The following is a 23351-nucleotide window of genomic DNA, read 5'->3' on the forward strand; positions in this document are numbered from 1 at the left end:
GGCTCTTTTTTACTTCAGAATATAGGCCTGTATGAAGAAAAGTGTGTAGAACTATGGCAGATAAGAGAAGACTTCAAAAATGTCTTTTAAAGAGGCTCCTGCAGTACTGATTGAAAAGAAAGTTGTTACAGGAGTCTTTTCAATATATGCATCAACCATCATATAATCACTAGTTAATTAGATGGTCCTGGCTGAGATTTTTGTCAAGACAGAGAACCTCTTCTGTCACAAAATGGGTATTCAGAGAGCAAATTTAACTTTAAAAGAGCAAAATTATTTTAGTCCCAATAGTTTGTTTTGCAAAAAATTATATGTGTTTAAATTGGAGGTGTGTCATATCGACAAGATGGATGCTACATGCTAACTTAGAACATGAAATTTCCTTTTCACTGTGCCTTAGGCTTAGAAATTTTAAAAAACCCTCTATCTTCAATCAAGGGGCTGCTGTATCTACTGAGTTTTTGAAAAACAAAGCTTTCAGTCATTTTTTAATGCTTTTCACTACATTTGCTGATTATAGCAAGGCGGTGGAGCTATTCCTGTCTGTCTGATCTAGAGAGAGTAAGGGTGATTATAACCCAGTCCAACATCTTAGTTAGAAATTTAGCAGTTAGTGCTCTGGAGATTTTTAGTACCCCTAAAAACGTTGCGGTCTGTCTGGAGTAGGATCAGTTACTGGTCTCAGACTTTCAAGAAGAGCTTCCTTTTCCTGAGTAGCTTCATGCACTGATCATCCTCTGGCTGAGATCCAAATCTTTGTATTTAAATACAAGGGACGGTGTACTGATTTGCTGTTCACGTGCTAGGAAAGTCCAGCAATTTCTGTAACACAGAAATTAGGTGTTCTGTTACACACGGTAGTATCGGCTCATCTGTAAAGAGGTGTTTTAAGAGTGTAGTCTCAGCTCAGTGAGTAGGGACCTATATGTGTACCTCCGTGCTGACATATGATTAATCCTTCATTTGTATTCTAGCCTTTCTAGAAAATATTTGTTAAAAGGTTATGAATTTCCAAACTTATTTCTCTAGAAGTTTTTAAATGGCAATATCTGCCCTTTTTTTTGTGCGCCTAGACTTATTTCTGATTTTTATATTCCTTGTAAAAGTAATCATGAGAACTTTGTGGTGGCTTTGCCGAACTAGGGTTTTGAAATACAAAGAGGTAGGAAGCAGAAATATGAGTATTGACTCCAGCTTTATAAGTAATTTTTTGAGTGTTTTCTCTTATTAGAACAAAAGCTGTCACTATCTGCCTCTGTTATATCTTGGAAATTCCAAGGAGTAAGAGAAGCAAAAGTGACAGAGGCACTTTAATCTATTATTTAAGGAAATACATAATACCATGCGTAGACTACACAAAGGAATGATGAACACTTGATAGAAATTCCTGATTGGTTGAAAGTTCCTAACAATCTAATTTTAATAGAGTGGGTCTGATGTAATGAACCAATCTGTGAGACACCCAAGCATTCCACTGTGAATGTAAATGCAGAGGACAGAAACGAAGCTAGCAGACCTTTTTATATTTGCAGACATTAAAGAAATTGAAATCAGATTAAAATAAATATGTTAATTACAGTGTTTTCAAATACAAAGTACAATTGTCTTTTATCAGCCAAGTGTTTTAAATGGTTTACAGGGAAACATATGCAAGTCCTATCAAAGTTAGAATTCATGAGAGTTTGACAGACCTGGCAGTACTTAATCTCTCTTTCAGCGAAGACTGAAGGAGGAGATCAACTTCTTAGAGTTCTTCAAGGACTCCTCTGTTTCAAAATAGGTGCTATCTCCAGTTTGCTGCAGGCTCCCTCAGTTTTTATGCTTTCTTCAAACACTCTACTTCGGTGTTTTCTGTGCGTGTGTGTGAAGACTTCAGGGAATGCAATGGATGACTCCCTCAGCCCACGTTGTAGGCAAGAAAAGTCAAAAAATGTGTGTGGAACCAGTTTCTGTCATTGGTAAGGCCAGAATACGGTTTCAGTTTTACTGAGAAATGCTACAAAGAGTAGCATTTTGTCATGGGATAATTCTTGCAGTTTTCTGAAGAGGACTGTTTGCTTATAGTCACTACTGCAGAAGAAATTGTCAATTGTAGAATAGCACCTAAAAAAAACCCCATAAATGCTATAAACAACTGCAAATATAGTCTATCTACAAGTTTTATGACCATTTTAATTAAAGGGAAGTTTAAAGAATGTCTGCTATTTCATTATTATGTTAATTATCAGAAAATGAATGGATACCAGCTGCTAAATTCCTTAAATGGACCCATCATTAATTAGTTTTAATTCAGAGACTAATTAATTTGTTTACATTTGAATTCTTTAAAATGTCATTGTCTACCAGAAATTGCAATGTATAATCGGAATGTCTTGTAATTTATTAGAGGATACATGTGTTTTTGAAAATTAAGGAGCAGGTTGAGTCTGGTTTCAGAGCAAGCTGAGATAGGTATCTGTGTATGAAGTAGTTTTATTAAGCGTTATTACAGGGCACTTCATCCTCAGAGCACTTGAGGAAATCTCTGTAATTTGTTCAACAGAGTTGTAAAGTAGCTGTATGCTGTCAAGGAGTCAGATTGGTGAGATGATTTGCTCAAGTTTACTACATAAATTTGGTGTCAGAGCATGATCAGATGTTCTTGCTCTCCAACCTGTGTTTCCAGCACTGGTTTATCCTTTCATCAGTTGGTCGGTGAACGTGATTTCAAGTAAAGATTTAATTTTGACAGACCTGTACACTCAGTGTTAACAAAGGACTTAGCATTTGGTAGCAAACACCTAGCAACCTGATATGGAATCAACCTTCACGATGAGGTGAAAAGTGATCTCATTTAACTGGGAAGATGTTATGGAGCAGATTTGATTAAAATTTCATGTATAGCGAATCTCTTTCAAAAGATTAGTGTAGTCTTCACTGAGGTTGTTTAATAGCTGGCAGTGACATATCTCTTTCTATGACAGACACACTCTCTTGATTAAATATATGCAAATTTATACATGCTTACCATGTTTATACATAAGTTGAGATCCCTTACTTCACTGCGGTTTTTTGACACATGCACAGTATGGGTGTATAGTATAAGCACTTACAAAAGTCACAAGTTAATGGTGATGTCTAATAAGAAAATGTTTCCTATCTTTAGATCTGTGACCATTTTTTTTAAAAAAAGGGGACAAAAATAAGCCAACATGTAGTCTGTGTGCGTAAGCTGCCTTATCAGATTCTCCTGGCACTCCTGGGTTTCACTGGAACTAACAGGGAGCTGCAAAGCAAGGCAGGTGTTTAAAAAACCTTAAACAGTCGGATAACAGTTTGCATCCATGTGGTTTCCTTTGCTGCACTGATAGTTCTTTATGGGTCTGTCAGTTTCAATCAGCAGAGAGCACATGTGATCAGTATATCTGATAAACTTGTCAATGCCTTTTTAAAGCAGGATTCCCCAACCTATTCTATTCAACTCTCCTCCCCCCTTCCCTTTTTCATCATTTCAAGTAGAATCTTGATAAGACAGAGATATGTCACAGGCAGCTGTGTATAGCTAGCTCAGGCTACAACTAATTTGTGCAGGAAAAAATTAAATCAGGAGGTAAATTATTTCATGATTGCTCATTCCCAACAGAGTTGGGCATCATTCTGAAGAAAATATCAAATAATTGGTTTCAGGCCATGTCAGACACATGCAATTCCCTTCACTAATGGCTATGTGAGGTAGCACTAGGCCTCAGGGGTCACCAAAGAACTGAAAATAGCTTAGTGCCAGGCACAGCAATAGAGAGACAGAGCACATAGGAAATGAAGTGGCAATAAGTGCAATCTATAGGGGAAATGTGCTTCACTTGGAGTTTAATATATTGGCTTAGGATCTGGCAGTAAGCCATGCAACAATTGTTTACCTTTTTGTCAGCATCTGCATCTGTTCTGTTTTGTAAACGGCACTTAACTTTCAGTCAGTAAATGCTGGAATCAATAACAACTGTTAAGGGATTTCCTTTCTTTTTTTCATATTCCATAACAAATGCACGCTACAAACAATGTTTGCCTTAGATTAACAAGGAACAGACATTAACAAGGTCAAAGGGATTTGGTTGGGAACATTTTATAGCTTCTTGGGTTTGCAGTAATTGTATCTGTGTGATTTGAATGTATCTTGTAACCTATCCAAATTAAACTGTTAAAAAAATGCTAGCATGCAGTAATGAAGATGATTTTTTATAATTATCTTAAGTACTGTGTATAGAAAACTGCTGGCACTGTTTGTAATAATTTAGTTCTGTGTAATATTGTGTATTACATCTGCTATGCAGAAATATTAAGTTGCCTCTTACAGTATGAGGAAATTAGTGATTATATCCAGCGATGCTAATTATTTAAACCTAGCAGTTACATTAAAAAACATACACCAACATGCAGTTTGAGAAAACTGTGAGCAGATGTCCATAAAAATTGAATATATCATTACTAAATGCAAGTGAAAGAATAATACAGTTTATATACAAGCTCTGTTTAGGAGATAGTGTGCAGATGAATGCTGTCATAAATGCAAGATTGTTATAATAGTTATAGCATCACTTAAAAGTTAATATCGCTGAGAGCTGAGGAACACATTATTGTTAATGGAATTTATGTATGTAACTCCCTGTGCACCGCTTTGAAAATTTACCCCTTGAAATATCCCTATACACAGTGACTATCAGCAGCTGAGTTTCTGTTGCTTTATTAGGCTATTTCTTTTCAGATTTTAACAAAACGTTAGTTCCATTTATGAAAAGGCTTTATTATTTGTATGCAGGTTGTAGTTAGATTTTAAGTTTAATATTACACTTTTTCTTTTTCGATTTTCTTCCTCATATAGCTTTATTGGATGAAATCCCTGACATCGCTTTCTTGTGTCCCTTGTAGAACGATATTGTAGATCTATCTTATATGAAATTAAGCCTTATAAATGGGGGCAGGGGAATGATATTTAATGTATTGGGAAGGTATTTTATAGTAAAATTGATTAAAAGGGTTTTAAACCCTTGGTTCCTGCTGAGGGAGAAATCCCCACTGTAATCACTGAAGAAGACAGTCATCAGGTTGCTTTCCAAGGATTCCATCGTAAGTCTCAGAAGCAGTTTAGCCATGTGGCTCTGTACACTGAGTAGTAACGCTAATTAATCTGAGAGCAATGCTGTCGTAGTGTAGCTATTCTTGAACATTCACAGCCAGCTCGCCTATGATGCAGGGATTTCTGCACCACACTTTACTGTGTCACATCCTTGGATGGGTTGAAATTATCAGAATTAGCCATTCAGTTTTTTGAGATGTTGTGAATGCCAAATTGTTTAAAACATACAAGGTGCCACGCTCATTAAAAAAAACAGCAAATGAGAAAAAAAAAATCACAAAAGTTACATTGAAGTTATGGGATTCATTCATGTGCCTATTTTCTTATGCCCTTTGAGATTTTAAATGCTTCCAGGCTATAACCAAGGAAATTGGAAACAGTTTATTTAATGGTTTCAAGAGCTACAGCTTTAAGGAAAGTACCGCTTTTGAAACTTGCTATAAAATCGCAAGTTAGCAGGTGTACACAGGTCATTTAGATCTAGCACAGGCATATTTCTCATGCTGCTTCATTTTTAGAGGTGAGGGCAAATCTTTTTAAGTGGTAAGATAAAGGCAGATATCTTCCTACTGAATTTAAGTATTTAGGAGAAGCTTGTGTACTATGATCAAGTGCTTTATTGAATGTGTGTCTTTCGCTTTATGTTCCTTGAAAAATGCTTTAATTAACTAATTAACTGGCTTAGAATTCATATGGGCACTTCTCAACTTCATGACTGGTGAAGTGAAATTCTCTAATACCGTTCTCTTTTATTCCTAAGAGCTCTCAAGTGGTCACATTATTTTACAGAAAATTTCTTTATATACAAATATGTAAGAGAAGACTGAGATTCAGTGCTCAAGACATATTGCATCCACACTGAATTTAACCTTGACGTTTGAATGACATGCTGATTTTTTGTTAGAATTAATATTGAGTAGAATTAGCTCTACAATGTATTTAATTTATCTTATTAGAAGATGAGGTATTCATTCAACTGTTAGTATTGCAAAGTTGTCCCTGATTTCACTAGTAATCCCTATGTGTCTCTTTTTACAGTATTGACACTGTTTCACTAGACTATATCCTATATACACATATTTTTTAGTTGTTGATGTTGGAAAAAAGCGGAAAAGACTTAGAGAAGGGCAGCAAGGTGATAAAAAATGTAGAACAGCTCCCAGAAATAAGCAAGCTACGATTCTTCACTTTGAAAGCAAAATTAAGATGGTAGGATATGATAGATGTCTATAAAATGAAGGGAGGCATTATAAAAATAAACAGATATCAGTAGCTGCCTGATTCTTAAAACTAGTTGGCATCAAGTGAAGCTAGAAGATGAAATATTCAAGCAAACAAAATGATATATTTGTTAACCCAGAGTGTAGGTAAAGCGTGGAACTTCTTTCCACAAAATGCTACGGATGATAAAAATTTAGGTGGGGTGAAAGGGTAACTGGAGAAATTGATGAAATAGAAACCCACTACAGATTATCAATGTATGCCACATCTGTCTGTGGAAGCTGCCCAACTGCAAGTGGTCAAGAGTTAGGTAAGCTCTGAGGAGAAAATATTGTATATGGTTTCCTTGTTATATTTTTATTTAGTCTTCCTCTTTCAGTCACTGTCCAAGCCCAGGATACTGGGATAAAAGACTCTGTGGCTGAACCCAGTATAGCTACGCTTACAATATTATGCTCTTATGTTTATGATACACAGAGACTCTCATTTCTTAGCCACCCCTGTTTGAGGTGCTTTTAATTTTTCAAATTAGAGTTATTTTGCACTAACATTTCTTATAATTAGTCTAAGTGAAAACCATTTTTTATTACTCTCTATTCTCAGGATTTTATATTAAAAACTTCAGTAAAGTTACCATTTATTTGTTTGGAGTGTTGTGTTTTTCATACTCCAAGAAAAGTGTTGAGTCATGCATTTTTATTGTTTGTTGGTAGGAGTGGTTTGCCAGCTAGTTAAGTTAAAATTGTTTTCAGTCTAGCATTTCAAGCCTAAGATATAAGAATAAAAATAATTTAAAGCAGCATGCTTATCTGCAGTTTAGAAGTTCTGAAGCCTTAGAATGCTATCAAAAGTCTAAATCAATAGCTGTCTGAATTTTGTGTGTGTGTGTAACTTCATCTGCGCAAAACAAATGCCATTTGTGCTGTTTTCTAGTTAATCTTTTTCATAAGTGTATCACTAAACCTGATTGTTGAAAATTATGATGAGAGTGCTTACATTTTGTAGAGCTCTGTGCTCATCTCAAATTATCAGCATCTGAATCTAAATATTTACTAACCAAATGTCATCATTTGTGCAATGGAATGGCAAAACCCTATCTATTTTACTGATTCTCGACTGTTTCAGCAGAAATTTTTTTCTGAATGTTACCTATGCTCTTTCTATCTATTCTTTCATATTCTTTTCTGTATAGCACCTCCAATTGCAGGAGAATTTTCCAGTCTGAGGAAGGAGGGAGAAAAGCAAGAAATTGTGCGATGACCATTGCATGAATTTCAGGTTTTCGGTGATTCAGCAATTTAGCATAGGGAAAGAGGACCCATAACCTGGGTTACAGTGGATCTTTTGTTCTAAATTACACAACAGCTGAGTCAAATCATTTGGGTTTAGAATATTTGAAAATGCAGCTGAAGTTTTTCCATATGGATGATAGAACTGTTTTGGCTTAAATTTACCTAAGAACCTAGATTAACTGTAAGTTAAAGAATGCAAGACCAATGGATATCATGTTAAGATGTTAAAACATCTTTGTGAGAATTTTGAGAACTAAATTAGTATTTAGGTTGCATAATAGGCAAGGATGGAACAGAAAGATTGTTTTGAAAGGCTGTATAAAAAAGGTAGATCAAACTTGATTTGTGCTTTATTATTGATGTATGTTTATCATAACTTAACACTATCTTAATGTGGAGGATGTGGGACCTGGAGTATTCTGCTTGTTTCATGTATTTTTACATTTTTTACTACCAGGCCTTTCCCCCTTCCCACCCCCCGACAATGAATAGCTTTTATTACTTACGGTTGTGGCATTGATGCCTTCACTCAGGGCCTCTTCTCAGGTATGTAATATTTGCAAGGGCTGTATTTCATCCTTAGAGTCGCCAGCATTTGAGGCTTTCCTGCTGCTTGGGAAAGGACTGTGCATTTGCCACTTTTTTGATCTCATGAGGCTTGGATGAGATCTGAACAGAAACTTGAGATCCAGTGTAGACCGTCTCTAACCCCTCGTTCAGCAGGGTGGTTGATCAGCTAGGTCAGAGTGCTCATTCCTACCTCCTGAAGACTAATAGTATGCTTCTGTCCAGATACAACCAGCCAAATGGTCTCTGGTAAGATGGACTGCTTCATTCTTCAACAAGTGTGGCATGTCCTTCAGATCTTAGGCAAATGTCTTCAGCTTCAATCCATTCTGCTAAAGCGAGAGGCCAAACTTGAAAATAAGTCCCCCCAGTTTCTGTGATGCTGTATGACTGCATCAGCTGCCTCGACACAAGCATAGTCTGGCAAACCTTTCACAATTTGATAGACATTCAGTATTAGTTTTACTTGGGGCTTCTTTTTCTATAAGCAAAGCTCTCTAAGAGTCACCTTATTTGGGATGGCAGACTCTTGCTGCCTGTCATTTGATGGTTGGGGTGGTAAATCAGCATGCCAGAGGAGATGAAGTACCCTTTATGCCCCCTTTGCCTCTATGTGATAGGAAGTCAGGAGTACAGATTTTGTAAATGTAGGCATGTTAAGAGGATGAAAGTTTTGAGCTTATTCCTTTGCTTCCTTCCAGTTTTGTGTAGTGAACCATCAAGATTTATTTACTTGCTACAAATAAATGCAGTGCAGGTTCAAGTAAATTCAAGTAAATTTTTTGTCTTTTCCACTTCTTCTCCCCCCTACCCCCCAGAAAGGACCACAGTCTAGATAGCAGCAGCCTAAAGTGCTTTCTCTTCTTTTCTCTTATTTCCTCAAAATTACGCTGTCCTTGGTGAAGCAGTGTCGTGGTTTAACCCCAGTCAGCAACTCAGCACCACGCAGCCGCTTCCCCCTCCCCCTCCCAGTGGGGTGAGGAGGAGGAAAGCAAAGGAAAAAAAGTAAAACTCGTGGGTTGAGATAAGAACAGTTTAATAACTAAAGTAAAATATAATACTAACAATAGTAATAATGAAATATAATAATAATAGTAATGAAAAGGAATGCAACAAAAGAAGGGGGGGGGGGGGAAACCAGTGATGCACAATGCAATTGCTCACCACCCGCTGACCGATGCTCAGTTAGTTCCCAAACCGCGATCCGCCCCTCCCGGCCAGCTCCCCCCAGTTTATATACTGGGCATGACGTTCCATGGCATGGAATACCTCTTTGGCTAGTTGGGGTCAGCTGCCCCCGCCGTGCTCCCTCCCAGCTCCTTGCAGACCTGCTTGCTGGCAGAGCACAGGAAGCTGAAAAGTCCTTGGCTTAAGATAAGCGCTCCTTAGCAACAACTAAAACATCAGAGTGTTATCAACATCATTCTCACACTAAATCCAAAACACAGCACTGTACCAGCTACTAAAAAGAAAGTTAACTCTGTCCCAGCCGAAACCAGGACAAGCAGAAAGACAGTTTTCCAGAAATTACTTGGTATTCTATGGTTTTAGTCCAAAAAGTGAAGCTCCTTAAGGGCTGTGCAACAAAGCCCTGGGTGAACTAATGGGCCTTAATGGCCCTGACCAGCCTCTTCAGGGGGCTCCACTGCAGCCCGCCCAAGAGACCTATTTCAGCTGAGGCCTGAGTCTTCAGTCCCTGCCTGAGCTACATCACAGGTGTCCTGATGTCCATCTCCACCAGAGCCGTGTCTGTAAGTGGCCATGGGCCCCATTGATTCAGACTTCCTGGCTTGACCTTGAACCTGCCTTACCACCATGGTCCTACCTAATGGTCACTGAACTGTGTCTGACCCTTGGTTACCCTCACCAGACCTGATCCTGACTCTTAAGCGGTGAATTAACTTCCTGGCTCGACCTCCGATTTGCGTCATCACCATGAACTTGGCTGGTGATCTGGACTTTCGGTCGAAAGCTGACTATCATCTCTGGGTCTGCCTTGCTTGCCTTGCTTAGGGACTGCGGGACGGGGCCCTGGCTGGCTAGGGACCTGTCCTGATGGCCATATCATCGTGCTCTGCTCTCTGTCCCTCAGGAAGCAGCCAGCCTTCCGTGGTCCCTGACGCTGTGCATGGTTAGGATGTTTTTTGTTGTGCCTAAAGATAGCTCGTTGTACTGACTTAGGATTTTTCTGCTGGCAGATTCGGCCTCCAGAGCAGTTCAGAAATCATCAGTATAGGCAACGGTTTTGTACAGCAGTATTTTTGTGATTCTTGTTCTGCACAGAAGGAAGCCTGAGGCTATGTTCCGGAGCTCAGAACCTTTTCTTACTCCTCTGTGTTTGTTTAGGTCCTGACCTCACCTCTATTTAGAGTAATATTTGCAAAATTGTTTCATTAGCACATTGACAATGCCTGTATGATCCACTTTGCCTCTCTGTAGTCTCTGTACCAGCTTTTCTGTCCCTTTTCAGAAATTCTTCTCACAAGGTAGTGCTTTAACAGAAGGTCAACATGTCCTGTTGTTAGGAGACACTACGGAGCTCCTATTGATGTATGCCTGTAGCTAAAGATTCTGCTGCAGCTATTTCCTTGTATAAGGACTACATGAAACTCAGGCATGCAGCAAAAATCAAGTTTAGAAGAATGACAGTAGCAAACTGCAGGTGGTTTGGGAAGGAAGTTGATTTGTATCATGTAACTTGCTACATGCTTCCTTCTGTTCTGCAATTGGACTGGAATGCCATTGCTCGCTCTGATTTGTGGCTGGCTGAGATCAGCTTCATGTGCTTCCCGTCACCCTGTGCATGGTCCTCTGTGAACTGGGTAGGGTGCTGTCAACAGCTTTAGACCGTTTTCATCACAGAGGAGTGTCTCTCTTGCCCGTACAATGTCACCTGGGTAAATGAGTTATGATGTGTGTTCTCTGACCTAATATCATAAGTCATGATCCATTCAGTAACTTTTCCAGAGTAATCGTACACTACTCTGTGAGTAGGGCTGATTTTCCTCCAGACAGGTTCATGACACTAAGATTTGGTTGAATATGTATCACAGTGGATCCTCATGTCTATTTCACACCTGTCCACATGGAGGCCTGTACTCTTCATGACAATCTTCTACAAGACTTACAAACCTGTTTCCACATTTTCTGGATGTCATCGCATTGGCTGCCTAATTGTTTGCTGTTACATGGTTCATAAACGTTTCTGTCCTGTGGTTGTCCAATCAGATCAATGTCTGAGGAGAAATGCCTTTTCATTCCCCTCTGCTAAAAAATGGACTGTGATGTGCTCATTCAAGCAGCCAGATCAGTGGTCTTCAAAGTTGAATGCTGCCGCCAGTATTTTGAAACCTAACAGTCTGGGATATATATATAAGATCTTTCAATCAAGCTTTGGACACTCAGGTGTGTGGACAGTATTTGGTCATCCCGCACTAAATAAATTGAGTTGTCATTTCTGAGAGACAATAAAACTGTGGACATGGAAATGACCGTATGTGAAAGGAAATTCACTTCTGGTGGTTCCCACTGTCCAGTTCTTCCAAACTGCTGTGGATGAACTAAGCAGAGTTGACGTTCAAGCTAACTTCTTCCAAAAGTTGGACTGTCCAATAACATGCTTTTGTTATCCCAGCCCACAAGAAGTAACACCAGTCTTACATAAGAATTAGTCTGTGTCTGTGTTTCTGGCATGCTTGTGCTTCTGCAGCTGTGGAGACTGCACTCTTCAGTAAGACCCATGGTTTCTGTATGAGTAAATGAGATGAAACAGTGCCTTGCAGTGATAGTTCTGGATAGCTCAGGTGAGTAGTTCAAAGATTACTGCCCTGAGTCAAGAGCCTCAAAAACTGTGAGCTGTGCAGAATAACACATACCCTTATGCGAGCCGTGCGGATCAGCAGTTGAGAGGTGTTACTGGACCAGCACTTGTCCTTTCAATAAAAATGCAATACCTATTGCATTATTACCATCAATTTTGGTTGATAGCCAGGTTCAATGATACATCAGCATGATTTGTGCTGATTGCTAATGTGACAGTGTGGCTTTACCCACCCATAGTGTTGCAACAACAAGCTTGTGTAAATGATGCATGAATCTTTGTCACATCCAGATCTTTAGTATACTTTCATGTCAAATGTAAGTCACATTACATTTTCTTTATCACAACAAAGCCTAACAGAGGACAAAAGAAAATTTAAGAATGGCCTACCTGTAGTACATGGAGCTCTCTATAAATCCCATATAGGCATTTAGTTGGTTGGTTGGTTGTTTTTCTCCTACCAGAGAAGTCTTAGGATCTGGGTTGTGTGATGCATCCCAACTTAAGGATTCTCTGCCTTACAGCTATAGTGCAAGATGATTGTTTAGCCTTCCTCCCCTAGTGTCAGCAATTCTAGGAGAATAGTATTTATTACATGGTGGTCTCATCTTTCCTTTCTGTTTTCTAATGCCTTTATCTTGACCATCTTCTGATCACAGAGGTTTGCACATCACTTTATGTTGAATTGGATCACCATGTTCTCACTGCCCGTAGGTTTCTGATGAGTTCCAAACCTGACTGAGTCAAGGGGTTTCAACTTCATGCTTCAGGCCTTCATGAGCGCACTTAAACCACTGTTCTCTTGCCTCCTTTCCTCTTGTCTGTGAGGGTTGGCTGCTTATCAGAGGATGACGCATATGTTTGTGCCTTTTTATCAAAGACAGAATTTCCTCTATGCTTACCTCCATTTTTTTCTTAATTTTGTAGCAAAGTTTTATGTCAGCCATGAAATTATCCCAGTGTTCTTCACTACCTTCAAGCATTTCGAAGTTTGTCTATACTTCATAACCTAAAAGTCTGAAGGGCTTTTCTAGACATTTGTAGAACATATGTAGTATTAAATAGTAAGTTTTTGCTCTGATGATTGTATAAGTGTTCGTTTGCATATACTATAATATGCTTTGTCATATATTAAAGTGTTCTCTCATCTTCTTAATGGCATGAAAAAAGAGGGATCTTTGAACCTCATATCTTCAGCTTCCAGCTGAAATAGACTTTGAATGGTCATTGAAAGTAAAAATTAAAGTTTTGACTTTTTTCTGAGTTTGGTAATATATTCTAAAATTAATATTACTGTGGTATACCTTTGGCTTCTAGGTCCACTTCCTTTCGGTCTAATGAGGACAATATCGCTTGGGGCAATCAAATAATTAGAAGGTTTCTTTGTTCCTCAAGAGAGGGGGCAGGAGCATCACAAGGTTTTCAAATTATAGGAGACAGAACTAACGTTCCATTGATTTTTAAGATGTGATTTGTGGTTCTTACATCTTGGATCTGTTATTTCCGGCTGTCTGCAGACTCGGGCAGTCATTTCATGTCAGTTAAACTCAGTTTATGTTATCTAGTTTTCAGGTAAAGGAGAAAAATTCTCTGAATAGCAGAATGTCCTTTTTTGGAAGTTTAAGACTTAAAATTGGAAATCCAGTGATACAGATATTATCTACTTGTTATTCAGAGAGGAAAGGCACTAACAGGCAATTATGCATAATACTTTCTTTTGCCATTCTTAGAAATGCAAGGGACTAGCGTGAATACATCTGTTTGGAACTTTGAGGAAATTCAGATGTGGATGCAAAACTCACAGTTCAATCTCTAAGGCTGCAAAACTGGAATAGCAAATTAGGGAATTTGTATTCCGAGCTCAGCTCTGCTACTTAGATCTATGTCTATTTAAAAGTGATTTGTGAACACCTAAAAAAAATATCTAGGAACTTTGAGGAAAAAGGGAGGTACTGAGTACTTCAAAATTGCAAAGGTAAGAGAGATTTGACACATAAAAGTACATTTCAATCAATTTCTATTTGTTTTCGTCTTTCAGAGCTTCCCTTTCAAACTACTCTGGCTCTCACTCTGACACTTTCTACATAAACTGTTCTGCTGATGTTACATCTGCAACAGAACTGCATAGGAACATGGTATCAGCTCACCGCAATTTGCATAGAAGTGCAAATTTGTTACATTTAAAGAAGTTTTAAAATTAAAATACTTAAAACCATGTGGTTTGGTAATACTGAATTGGAAACAGCTCACAGTCTTTTATAGTCTGACTGTGCTCAAATCAGAGTTCCCCGGTTGATGTGACATGATTATATGTTATGATTACAAGTGTTAACCTTTCAAAATAAAATGTTCAGTTTCTTCTTTTAAATACCAAATGCTTATAGGTATAATACTTGCTGATATTTGTTCACTGACAGTGTCACTTGTTTTCAAACCCCACATATTTAAAGTTGTGGAGTGTTAGATTGATGTTTCTTTTCACTCAAATGTCATATTCATCAACTGTATTGTGCTAGCAGATTGTTAAACAGACAAGGTGACTTGCAGAGTGACAGTGTAGTGATGTGATGTCCCAAACCATTAAAATACAGTAATGACGTGGTTTTTTCCTTTTGTTCAATCAATTTTTGCAACACAGTGGTTTTTCTGTAAAACACAGGTGAGAAGGTTTCTGAGTAGATCTGTTGCTTGGAAAAAATCCTAGTTAATGAACAACAAAACCTGGAATTCAGTTGTGACTTCCCAGATAGTTGAGAAATGCCAAAGACTTAGGAAGAACTAATGTAACAGTATTTTATAATGAGAAAAAGATACATTATGCTATGACAAAAATTAAATTACTTGATATATTACACTTTCTTGCATAATCAGTTTTGCAGGACCATTTTTTAAGCTATGGTAAAAGGTATTTTATGATTTTACTTGAACAGCCTCCCAAGAATACCACAAAAAAGGAAGGAGCTTCTGCTTAACATTGTATCAACTCAAATGTCTTTCTCAACTTATCAAACTGTTTTTATTAATGGAAGAAAAAATTGAAGAGCTCTCCGCAGAAATTCTGTTGATACCTTCATTTACAGAGAGGAATAAGAATGCTCAAGGTAATGAACGCTTTTCCTTGTTTATTGATTCTACTTTGTGCAAAAGGATAATTTTATATGATTTTCAACATTAATTACCTAATTTATGTCATCATATTTTATAAACAAGTGTATTGCAATATCCACTGAAAATCTTTTTGAAATATGCAGATTTACATTTGAGCACAATGACTTGTGGAAAAGAACTGATAGTTGTGTGTAAAGATGTGATGTACAGTAGTTATTGATGAAGAATCATAATGAAGAACTTTCAAACACTGTGACATAATATCTCCTGTTGAATTATCTGTAAAATCCTGTGTTTCATATAGGACAAAACAATACATGGAGTCTGAATTCTTTGAAACTGTGACTGTTTCTGAACTTGTCCTTGAAAGCTGCCTTTTTCAAGAGAGAAAATCACTGACTGGAACATCAGTTTAATTGATCTTAGTATACATGCAACTAAATGTTTTAGTATATAGTCCTGCTTTAACATATAGTTCTCACAAACACGTACTAGTATGTACTATGTTTACTATCATGCTTATCCCACTGGCTTCAGTGGGTATTTTATAGAAGTAGGCTCTACATCAGAAAGTGAACTGCTTCACGATCAAGCCTCAAGTTTGCGTGTGCTTTAGATTCCAAGCTCACTCTCTTTTTCATCTAATTGCATTCATGTCATATCAGAAGAACCTGAAATCCTGAAAATTCAGGTGAATAACACCTTCCAGGTCACAGTAGGCTCATAAATGTTCCTCTATGCTGCTGCTTCTGCCAGTAGAGAGACTCCAGGTCACCAGAGAGCAAGTGGTTTCAAGAGCTTTGATGATATTGCAGGAAAGGATCAGACCAGAAATGAGGCCAGGCTGCTTAGGGAGAGAGGGTAGGTGGAGTCAAATATTCGATATCGCTGTAGTCAAGCTGCAGGCTGAGAAGAAAGGTGTTTTGGGAATGTGGTCTCGGAATACTAAGTTGATAAAAAATAAAAAAAGATTAAATAAGAGTTCTTAGGCACACATTTTGTTGATGGATTCTTCATCTGAAATACTGACACTCTGAAATAAAGAAATACTGGTTAACCTATGTATTTTTAGAATAGTACATCAAAGCTCAAAAAAATTTGCATTCAAGTTCCATTTTTGCTATTGGTTTCGATGTATTTCTGCCTTCTTTAATCTCTCAGTTTTACTAATTCTCAAGAAATGTTAAGCTATTATACACTATGTTTTAAGTTTTATGGCCTTGATCCTACAAAGAGGTGTTACAGTAAACTTCTTATAGGGGTGGTGTGGAGGATAGGGTATACATTTAGTAAGGGTAATTTTAAATGTTCTTTTTATTTGTATAGTCTGTGATAAAATGTAAAAAAATTGAAAAACTCTTGAATGGGAAATTTATTTGTCATGTTTAACTAACTACACTCCAAGACGTGATCTCCAGTAATTCAGAGAACTTAATGATTTCAACGTTACCAAGAAATATTTTACTTTCCAGGAAGTGTATTTAGGACTTTATCCTGCAGGCATTTCTCCAAGCTTAATTACATTCAGAACTGTTCCTCAAAAGTATGTTAAGCCTTCTTCTTTAAGGAATATTTTTTTAGAGTAATCATATCTATAGCAAGTCAGTTCTTAAATGGTACCTCTACTTAATCAAATCTGAATGGGAAATGTTACTAGATCTTGTTGTGGGAGGCAGTCTTCTGGGTAGAAGGCCTGTTCTAAAGAAAACAAAATTACTTTTACCCTGAAACACAGGTGAAGGTAAATCTTTTACAGGGGATGTTAGTGAAGTCATCAGACATACCTTTGTTTTTAGTGTTGCTGTTCTGATCAGGTGGTTTCATTCACAAAACTTCGCTCAGTTATATCAGTTTCTGGATAATATATGAAGAGAAGACATGGCCAGAGACATTTAAAAAAAAAGTCTGACAGAAGAAGAGTTTATTGGTGTTATTTTCACTTCATATTGTCAGAAATCTCAGTTGTAGTGATGAAGTGAAAGATGATTTGATATGGGAGAATGAGAGCTATGTTCCCAGTAGTTCCAGGTTCTGTTAAGTACCACAAGGGATTTAAGATTTTCTCTGTTAATGTCCTATATTGGGCTAATAATCTTATGTTTTTTCACTGATGCAGGCTGAGTTTTGATAAGAAGGATTGATTAGATCCTTGCTTTATTTTCATCAGAACACATTATAATATGTGACTAGAAAATATAATGGCCATCTTCTGTACTTATTTAGAAGCCTTCTTACTAGAAATCTTGTTTAATTTAACAGGATCTAGAGTGCAGATCTGTCCAAAGCAGCTTTAAATTAACTCGGGTACCAGTATCAGGTTTACAATGCAGCACAGGCTGCAGAACCAGCCTAAGAAGCAGAGCAAATTAGCCCAGATTGAACTGTGTGCTGCTGTTGCTAGACAGTTACCTGTACTGTCTCTCACTGGTTTAAAGCTAGGTTGGGTGTATCCAAACTACCCTGCAGTCACTGCAGTGTAGGCGTATCTGAAGTATCAATCCTCTGCGAGTAGTACTGCTGGTAAATTAAGGGAAGCTGGCCAGTTCATAAAAGGTAGGCTAATATCCAAGTGAGCTAAAGTTTCCCTAGGCATCACATAGATTGGAACCTTGCACTTGCTTCCTTTTCTTTTTGGTTGCTTTTAGTATTCATGGGAGCCTTTTTATCTATGTAACTCACGCAGAGATGCAACAAAAATAATGTTTTTTCATGTGCTTGTGTCAAGTGTTGCGTTTATGTGTATAGCTGTTTCAATGGCAGTTTTAGTTGATTTTTGTTCAGCATATCCCATAGTACTTCAATCTTGATATATAGAACATGTGTAAAGTTCCATCAGAAGCAAAGTAGTTCTTTGGATGGTTCCTCTTTTTAAATTTTTTTTTTGTCCCAAAGATGGCATCTGAGTTTTATCTAAACCAGACGGTTTCTTGGCCCTCATTTTTCCCTAAACCCAGCGATGACAAAGAGCAATGGCTGCATAAATTGGATGTAAGAAGAACACTTAGGGTTTATCACAGAAGAATCAAAGATTTCATATCTTCTGACAGATTGTTTGTACTCTTAGGGGGTCTTAAGAGGGGTCAAATGGCTTCTAAGAGTTCCTTAGCTAGATGGTTAAGGGATTGTATTAGGGAGGCGTATGTAGTTAAGGGTAAAGAGGCTCCCAGGGTTTGTAAAGCTCATTACACTAGGACTATAGCTGCTTCTTGGGCGGAGAGGTCGAAGGCTTCCACATTGGAAATTTGCAAGGTGGCCACCTGGGCTTCTCTTCATACTTTTTCATTGCATTATTGCTTGGATGTAGTCTCTTCTGCGGATTCTGCTTTTGGTAGGAGGTTGCTTGTGAACCAAAAAAAGAACAGTGAAGAAAAGAAAGACATGTAGTTCACAGTTCTAGCTGGCAACAAGACAAGTTTCTTTGCAGTGTGCACAATGGAATCCTATGAAGACCAATTTAAGCGGTTGAAAATAGATGTTAGAGGGAAGTACTGCCTACCAGTGTTCTCTGATGGTAACCCCATGGCAGACAATAGCACCAAAGGAAACAGTGAACCAGAGTGAACTCTGTAGGGAGATGGATGTAGAGAGGTTTTTTAGGTGATACGGATAGTTCTCCGAGTTCAGTTTGAGAGTTCTGTATCCGGCATCTTCTGGAATATATTCAGAATCCTCGTTTTCCCAAATTGTTTGGCATAGATTGAAAAAAAATTCTATGAATTGCATTTTCCACTCTAACTTCTTTTCACTATTCTCCATCCAGTTCTTCCTGATTTTGTTTTTTGACTTTCCTTTACCAGACCTAACTTAGCATGTATTCCTCAATGAGTGGTATGTACATGCCAGATTTTGCACCTGATCTCAAATTAAGTTTACATTATCTAAGCACAATTTTTAAAAAGGTAGTATAAATACACATTTTATCTACTACCAGTGTAGTGTTCATGTTTTCTCTTAAGTCAAATAAAAGGAGAAAATAATGAAAAGTTCTGGGACAAGTAAATGATGATGTGGTTTTGTTCCATCCCTGAACTTTAGTGTGGCATCTGGATGAGACTGCTACTCTACCTTTCTGAGGAAATATCCATATTTTTCTAACATTTACAGAACATTTATTCTCAGTGTTGCATAACCTAGCTTCGTTCCACTACAAGCAATAGGTTTCAGAAAATTAAAGGACTAACCACCTTCTATTTTTTCTTGACTAGACGTTTAACCCTTTCTTCTGCAGGTATCTTGTCATATCTACTGTGATGAGATAGTCTACTTCTCTGTTTACATTCAGTTGAAATTCCTGAGATGTTCTGACATACCTAGTACGTGCAGCATCACAGGGGTTGTTCTCTTTGAAGGAATCTGGAACGTTGAGCTGCAGTCAAGGGTTAAGCAGGAGATTTTTGTTTAGAATCCTGCCAAATTGCATTCTCTTCCCATCTTTAAGGTAGATTTCTCTTCTCTCTGGCTTTTCAGAAGCCTCTTGTTGAGACTTTTAAAAAATCAAAAACATCTAACGTACTTTCATCTGTCTCTCACTTTTTTTTCCCATTCCAGTGAGAAAGGTGAACTTTGGACAGATCAGATAATGAGTACCAAGAAAAGCTTTTTCCAATGGAGCTCTTTGAAAACACTGTGGGCAAAGTTGTCAAGCCCTTAGGTTTACAAGCTTTGCCTCAGGGGACTGGGAAGATTTGCAAAGGTCTTTCCTTCACAGCATAAGAAGAAATCCTTTACTCTATATCCATTTCTGGAGAGTGTAATAAAAGGACTGTGGAATCAAATTTATGAGGTGCATCCTCTTAATAGACTTGGAAGTTGTAAAGATTTAAGAAAGAAAGGTGTGATTTTTGCTTTGGTCTCAAAGCAAGATGTTCAAGTAGGTTCTTTAAGAAATATATAGCTTCAGCAGATCAATCCAAAGTGAAGATGGAATTTGCTCTAGGAGCTTGATTTCAGATGTACGTTTTCTGTATTTGTGTTATTACAGTTTGCTCAGTATAGTACAACAAATAAAAAGTCCATTATTGAAGATAGAAAGCAGGAGGTTTTTTAATCTACAGCTAGTCAAATCTTTTTTGTTTCTTCTGCTTATTTATATTTGTGGGGGAGTGGTATTTCCCATTTCTGCAAGATGTATTATTTCCAGTACAGTTTCAATAAAAGTTCGGGCTGAGCCAGCTGAATCCAACTAGTAAGCCACTTTGATGGCGCTGTTACTTACCTTATTCACAGTTAGTGAGCTGTCATACAAAATGTTTCCTTCATGCATTGCTATTCTATGCTGCATGGAAGATGATGTCACAGTGACTGTTCTCATGATCCTAAATGCTATGAAAAAAATAGAAAAGCTGTGGAATTCTGTAGAAAAAATAATTTAATAGAATTTCTTAGAAAGAAGAAGAAGAATTATATTAACAATGCAAGAGGTCTCACTGTCATCATTACAAAACCAGAAAAATACTGAATTGGAGAAAGAATTAAATACATTGAGATGAAGGGGACATAGGCAAAAGGATTTGCTTTAAAAAGAAGAATAATCCCAGACAAATTAGAATACACGTAAGGAAAGTTAGCTGAAGAGTTTTGATTTTAAGTGAAACATTTGATAGAATCTTGTTTTGAATATTTACTATCAAAATGTTTCAAGCTGCCTGGCTGGTAAACTGAAGGAAATACACAAAGTGTGAGCAGGTTATCAAGTTTGTAGAACGTAAGTTTCAAGAAAGATATAGCAAGGATTTGTGATTAATCCAGTCTTCCCTAATGATCAAGAAAGGTAGAGCTGCAGAATATGCTCTGGAAAGGGAGCAAGGATGAAAAACTGAGAAGTTTTCCTTCAGCCTCCATCTTCTTCTTTCATGACATTTGCTTCTTTCTGCTCTCTTTCTGCAAATTCTCTCCTCTAAGCAGCCATATGAGAAGGATTGCATACATTTCTGTCTGTCTGTGCAAATGGAGTTTGAGGTTTGGAATTTGGGAGAAGAGAGGAGTCAAAGAATTTGTGTAGGAAACTACGGCTGTCTAGGTAGGGATGCTTCCTCTGTCCCATTGCCTGCCTTCCTGTCTGCAATGGCAAACTAATTTGGGCTGAGTGGCTTCACTACAGCAGCTGTACCAGTCTCTCGAATAAAGCCGCACTTTTATTTCCCAGGGGAGTTTGCTGATTAGGGCAGACAGTCAGAAGACAAGTGAAGAAGTAGCAGGACAGGAAGGGGGTAATTTGATATTTGTCTCTGTGGAAACAGTGTTTGAGAGGAAGGTTGTGGTGGCATCTGAACGGCAGAGGCTTTGGGGGGGCTGTGGCTAGTGTTCGATGATCAATGAAGAGCGTGAAGGAAGCCCTTGCTAGCTGGAGGTTAAATTGAAGAAGATTAAGGCCAACTTTACCTAGATGAGATTTGGGAATAGCAAAAATTTGGGAAACCAGAGGAACTCAGTAAAAGATAGGAGACTTGACCTTGGGGCTTCTTTGGGAAGACCAGAAAAGGTTTTATATGTGTGTGAGCCTGCCTGTACATAGATAGGTGTATATGAATATAGGGCAAGAGTGCCCAGGCTGTTAGTTAGAAAAGGAGGTGGGGAGATCTAGTGGAACCTGTTAATTTAAAAATGAAGGAACCTTTAAAATGACTGATGCTGGTGGAAGCATCATTTGGCTCTTTGCCTCTGGTCCTGGAGACACAAATCTACCATCACCTAGATACCTGTTTATCTCAGCTGTGAGTTCTTAACAGGTAAGGCAGCAATTCCATGAATACACAAGGATTTTAGGTTAAATGTTAAAGGTTTTCTTTAAAGTCTTGATATAAAAAATTATAAATAGCTGATCTAAGTAGTGACAATAAGAGAATGTGAATATATAGATATTAAATTGTGCTTATAGTTAGAATCAGGTGTTACATCTATAAAAAAGGAGAATTGCAAGGAAAAACAAGGCAAATTTAAGGTAGAAAGCACAGAACAGAAAGGAGGGAAAATATTCGGTCAGGTTTTTTTTTTTTCGTTCTGGAGTAATTTCTAAAGAAAACTGTAGGAAACTTCATCATAAAATATATTAAAACATATTGAAAAAAGCAGCACGTTTATGGTGCTGTCTGTAACACATGTTGAATGATCAGGGAGCTAGATGACCTGGTTAGTTTCTTCTGGTTTTATATTCTACCATTTTATCTTTCATTTTTCCCCGCTCAAATCTGTTTTTCCCTGACATCTTTTGAAAACGCAAACAAAAACAGTGCTTGGGAAAAAAAACCACAAAAACCTTGAGGCTTTAGAATGCTGTATAGGTGTATGAAAAGCGGAGTGTTCATTTTCAGAGGGTGAATTGTTTAGGGGAAAGATAAAATCCACTTTGGGTAAATGAAATGCTGTGTATGTGCAAATACTGGGTATTTCATAGAAAGAGAAAAGCTCTTTAAACGTTGGCTGTGTGTACTACCAGTAGCTTCAGGTGACTGAAGACATATAAGTTTATGCTTAGAAGATAATCTTTAACAATGCTTGACACCAGCCAATCATTTAAAACCTCTTGGGTTTAATTTCATATGAGATACACTAAATTAGGAATATCTGCACCTGTGTTGTTTACCAGCTTTATGCTAGGAGACGGATTTTAAAAATACTGTATTGTTTGATTTTATTCTCATATTCCTTTTGAAACACAGACTCACAGAATCGCAGAATGGTTGAGGTTGGAAGGGACCTTTGGAGATCTTCTGGTCCAACAACCCCTTTTCAAGCAGGGCCATGCACAGCCAGTTGCCCAGGATCATGTCCAGACAGCTTTTGAGTATCTCCAAGGATGGAGACTCCATAGCCTCTCTGGACAACCTGTTCCAGTGTTCGGTCACCCTCACAGTAAAAAAAGTGTTTCCTGGTGTTCAGAGGGAACCTCCTGTGAACTTTCTGTCTGTGCCCATTGCCTCTTGTCCTATTGCTGGGCAGCACTGAGAAGAGCCTGGCTCTGTCTTCTTTGCACCCTCCCTTCAGGTATTTATATACATTAATGAGATCCCCCCGAGCCTTCTCTTCTCGAGGCTAAACAGTCCCAGTACTCTCAGCCTTTCCTCATAGGAGAGATGCTCCAGTCCCTTAATCATCTTCATGGCCCCTTGTTAGACACTCTCCAGTATGTCCATGTCTCTCTTGTACTGAGTAGCCCAGAACTGGACACAATACTCCAGGTGTGGCCTCACCAGTGCTGAGTAGAGGGGAAGGATCACCTCCCTTGACCTGCTAG

General features: G+C 38.0%; 1 protein-coding gene across 1 annotated transcript in view; it reads left to right on the top strand.

The window, feature by feature from the left end:
- KIAA0825 (KIAA0825 ortholog) overlaps positions 1–23351 on the top strand; it is a 214349-nt gene that overhangs the window by 24623 nt on the left and 166375 nt on the right. Inside the window, exon 4 of the mRNA XM_050913279.1 lies at positions 14941–15111. Coding sequence (XP_050769236.1) covers positions 14941–15111 — 171 coding nt within the window. The remainder of the gene's footprint in view (positions 1–14940; positions 15112–23351) is intronic.

This window comes from Gymnogyps californianus, chromosome Z (genome assembly GCF_018139145.2).
Source record: "Gymnogyps californianus isolate 813 chromosome Z, ASM1813914v2, whole genome shotgun sequence".
Classification (NCBI taxonomy): Eukaryota; Metazoa; Chordata; class Aves; order Accipitriformes; family Cathartidae; genus Gymnogyps; species Gymnogyps californianus.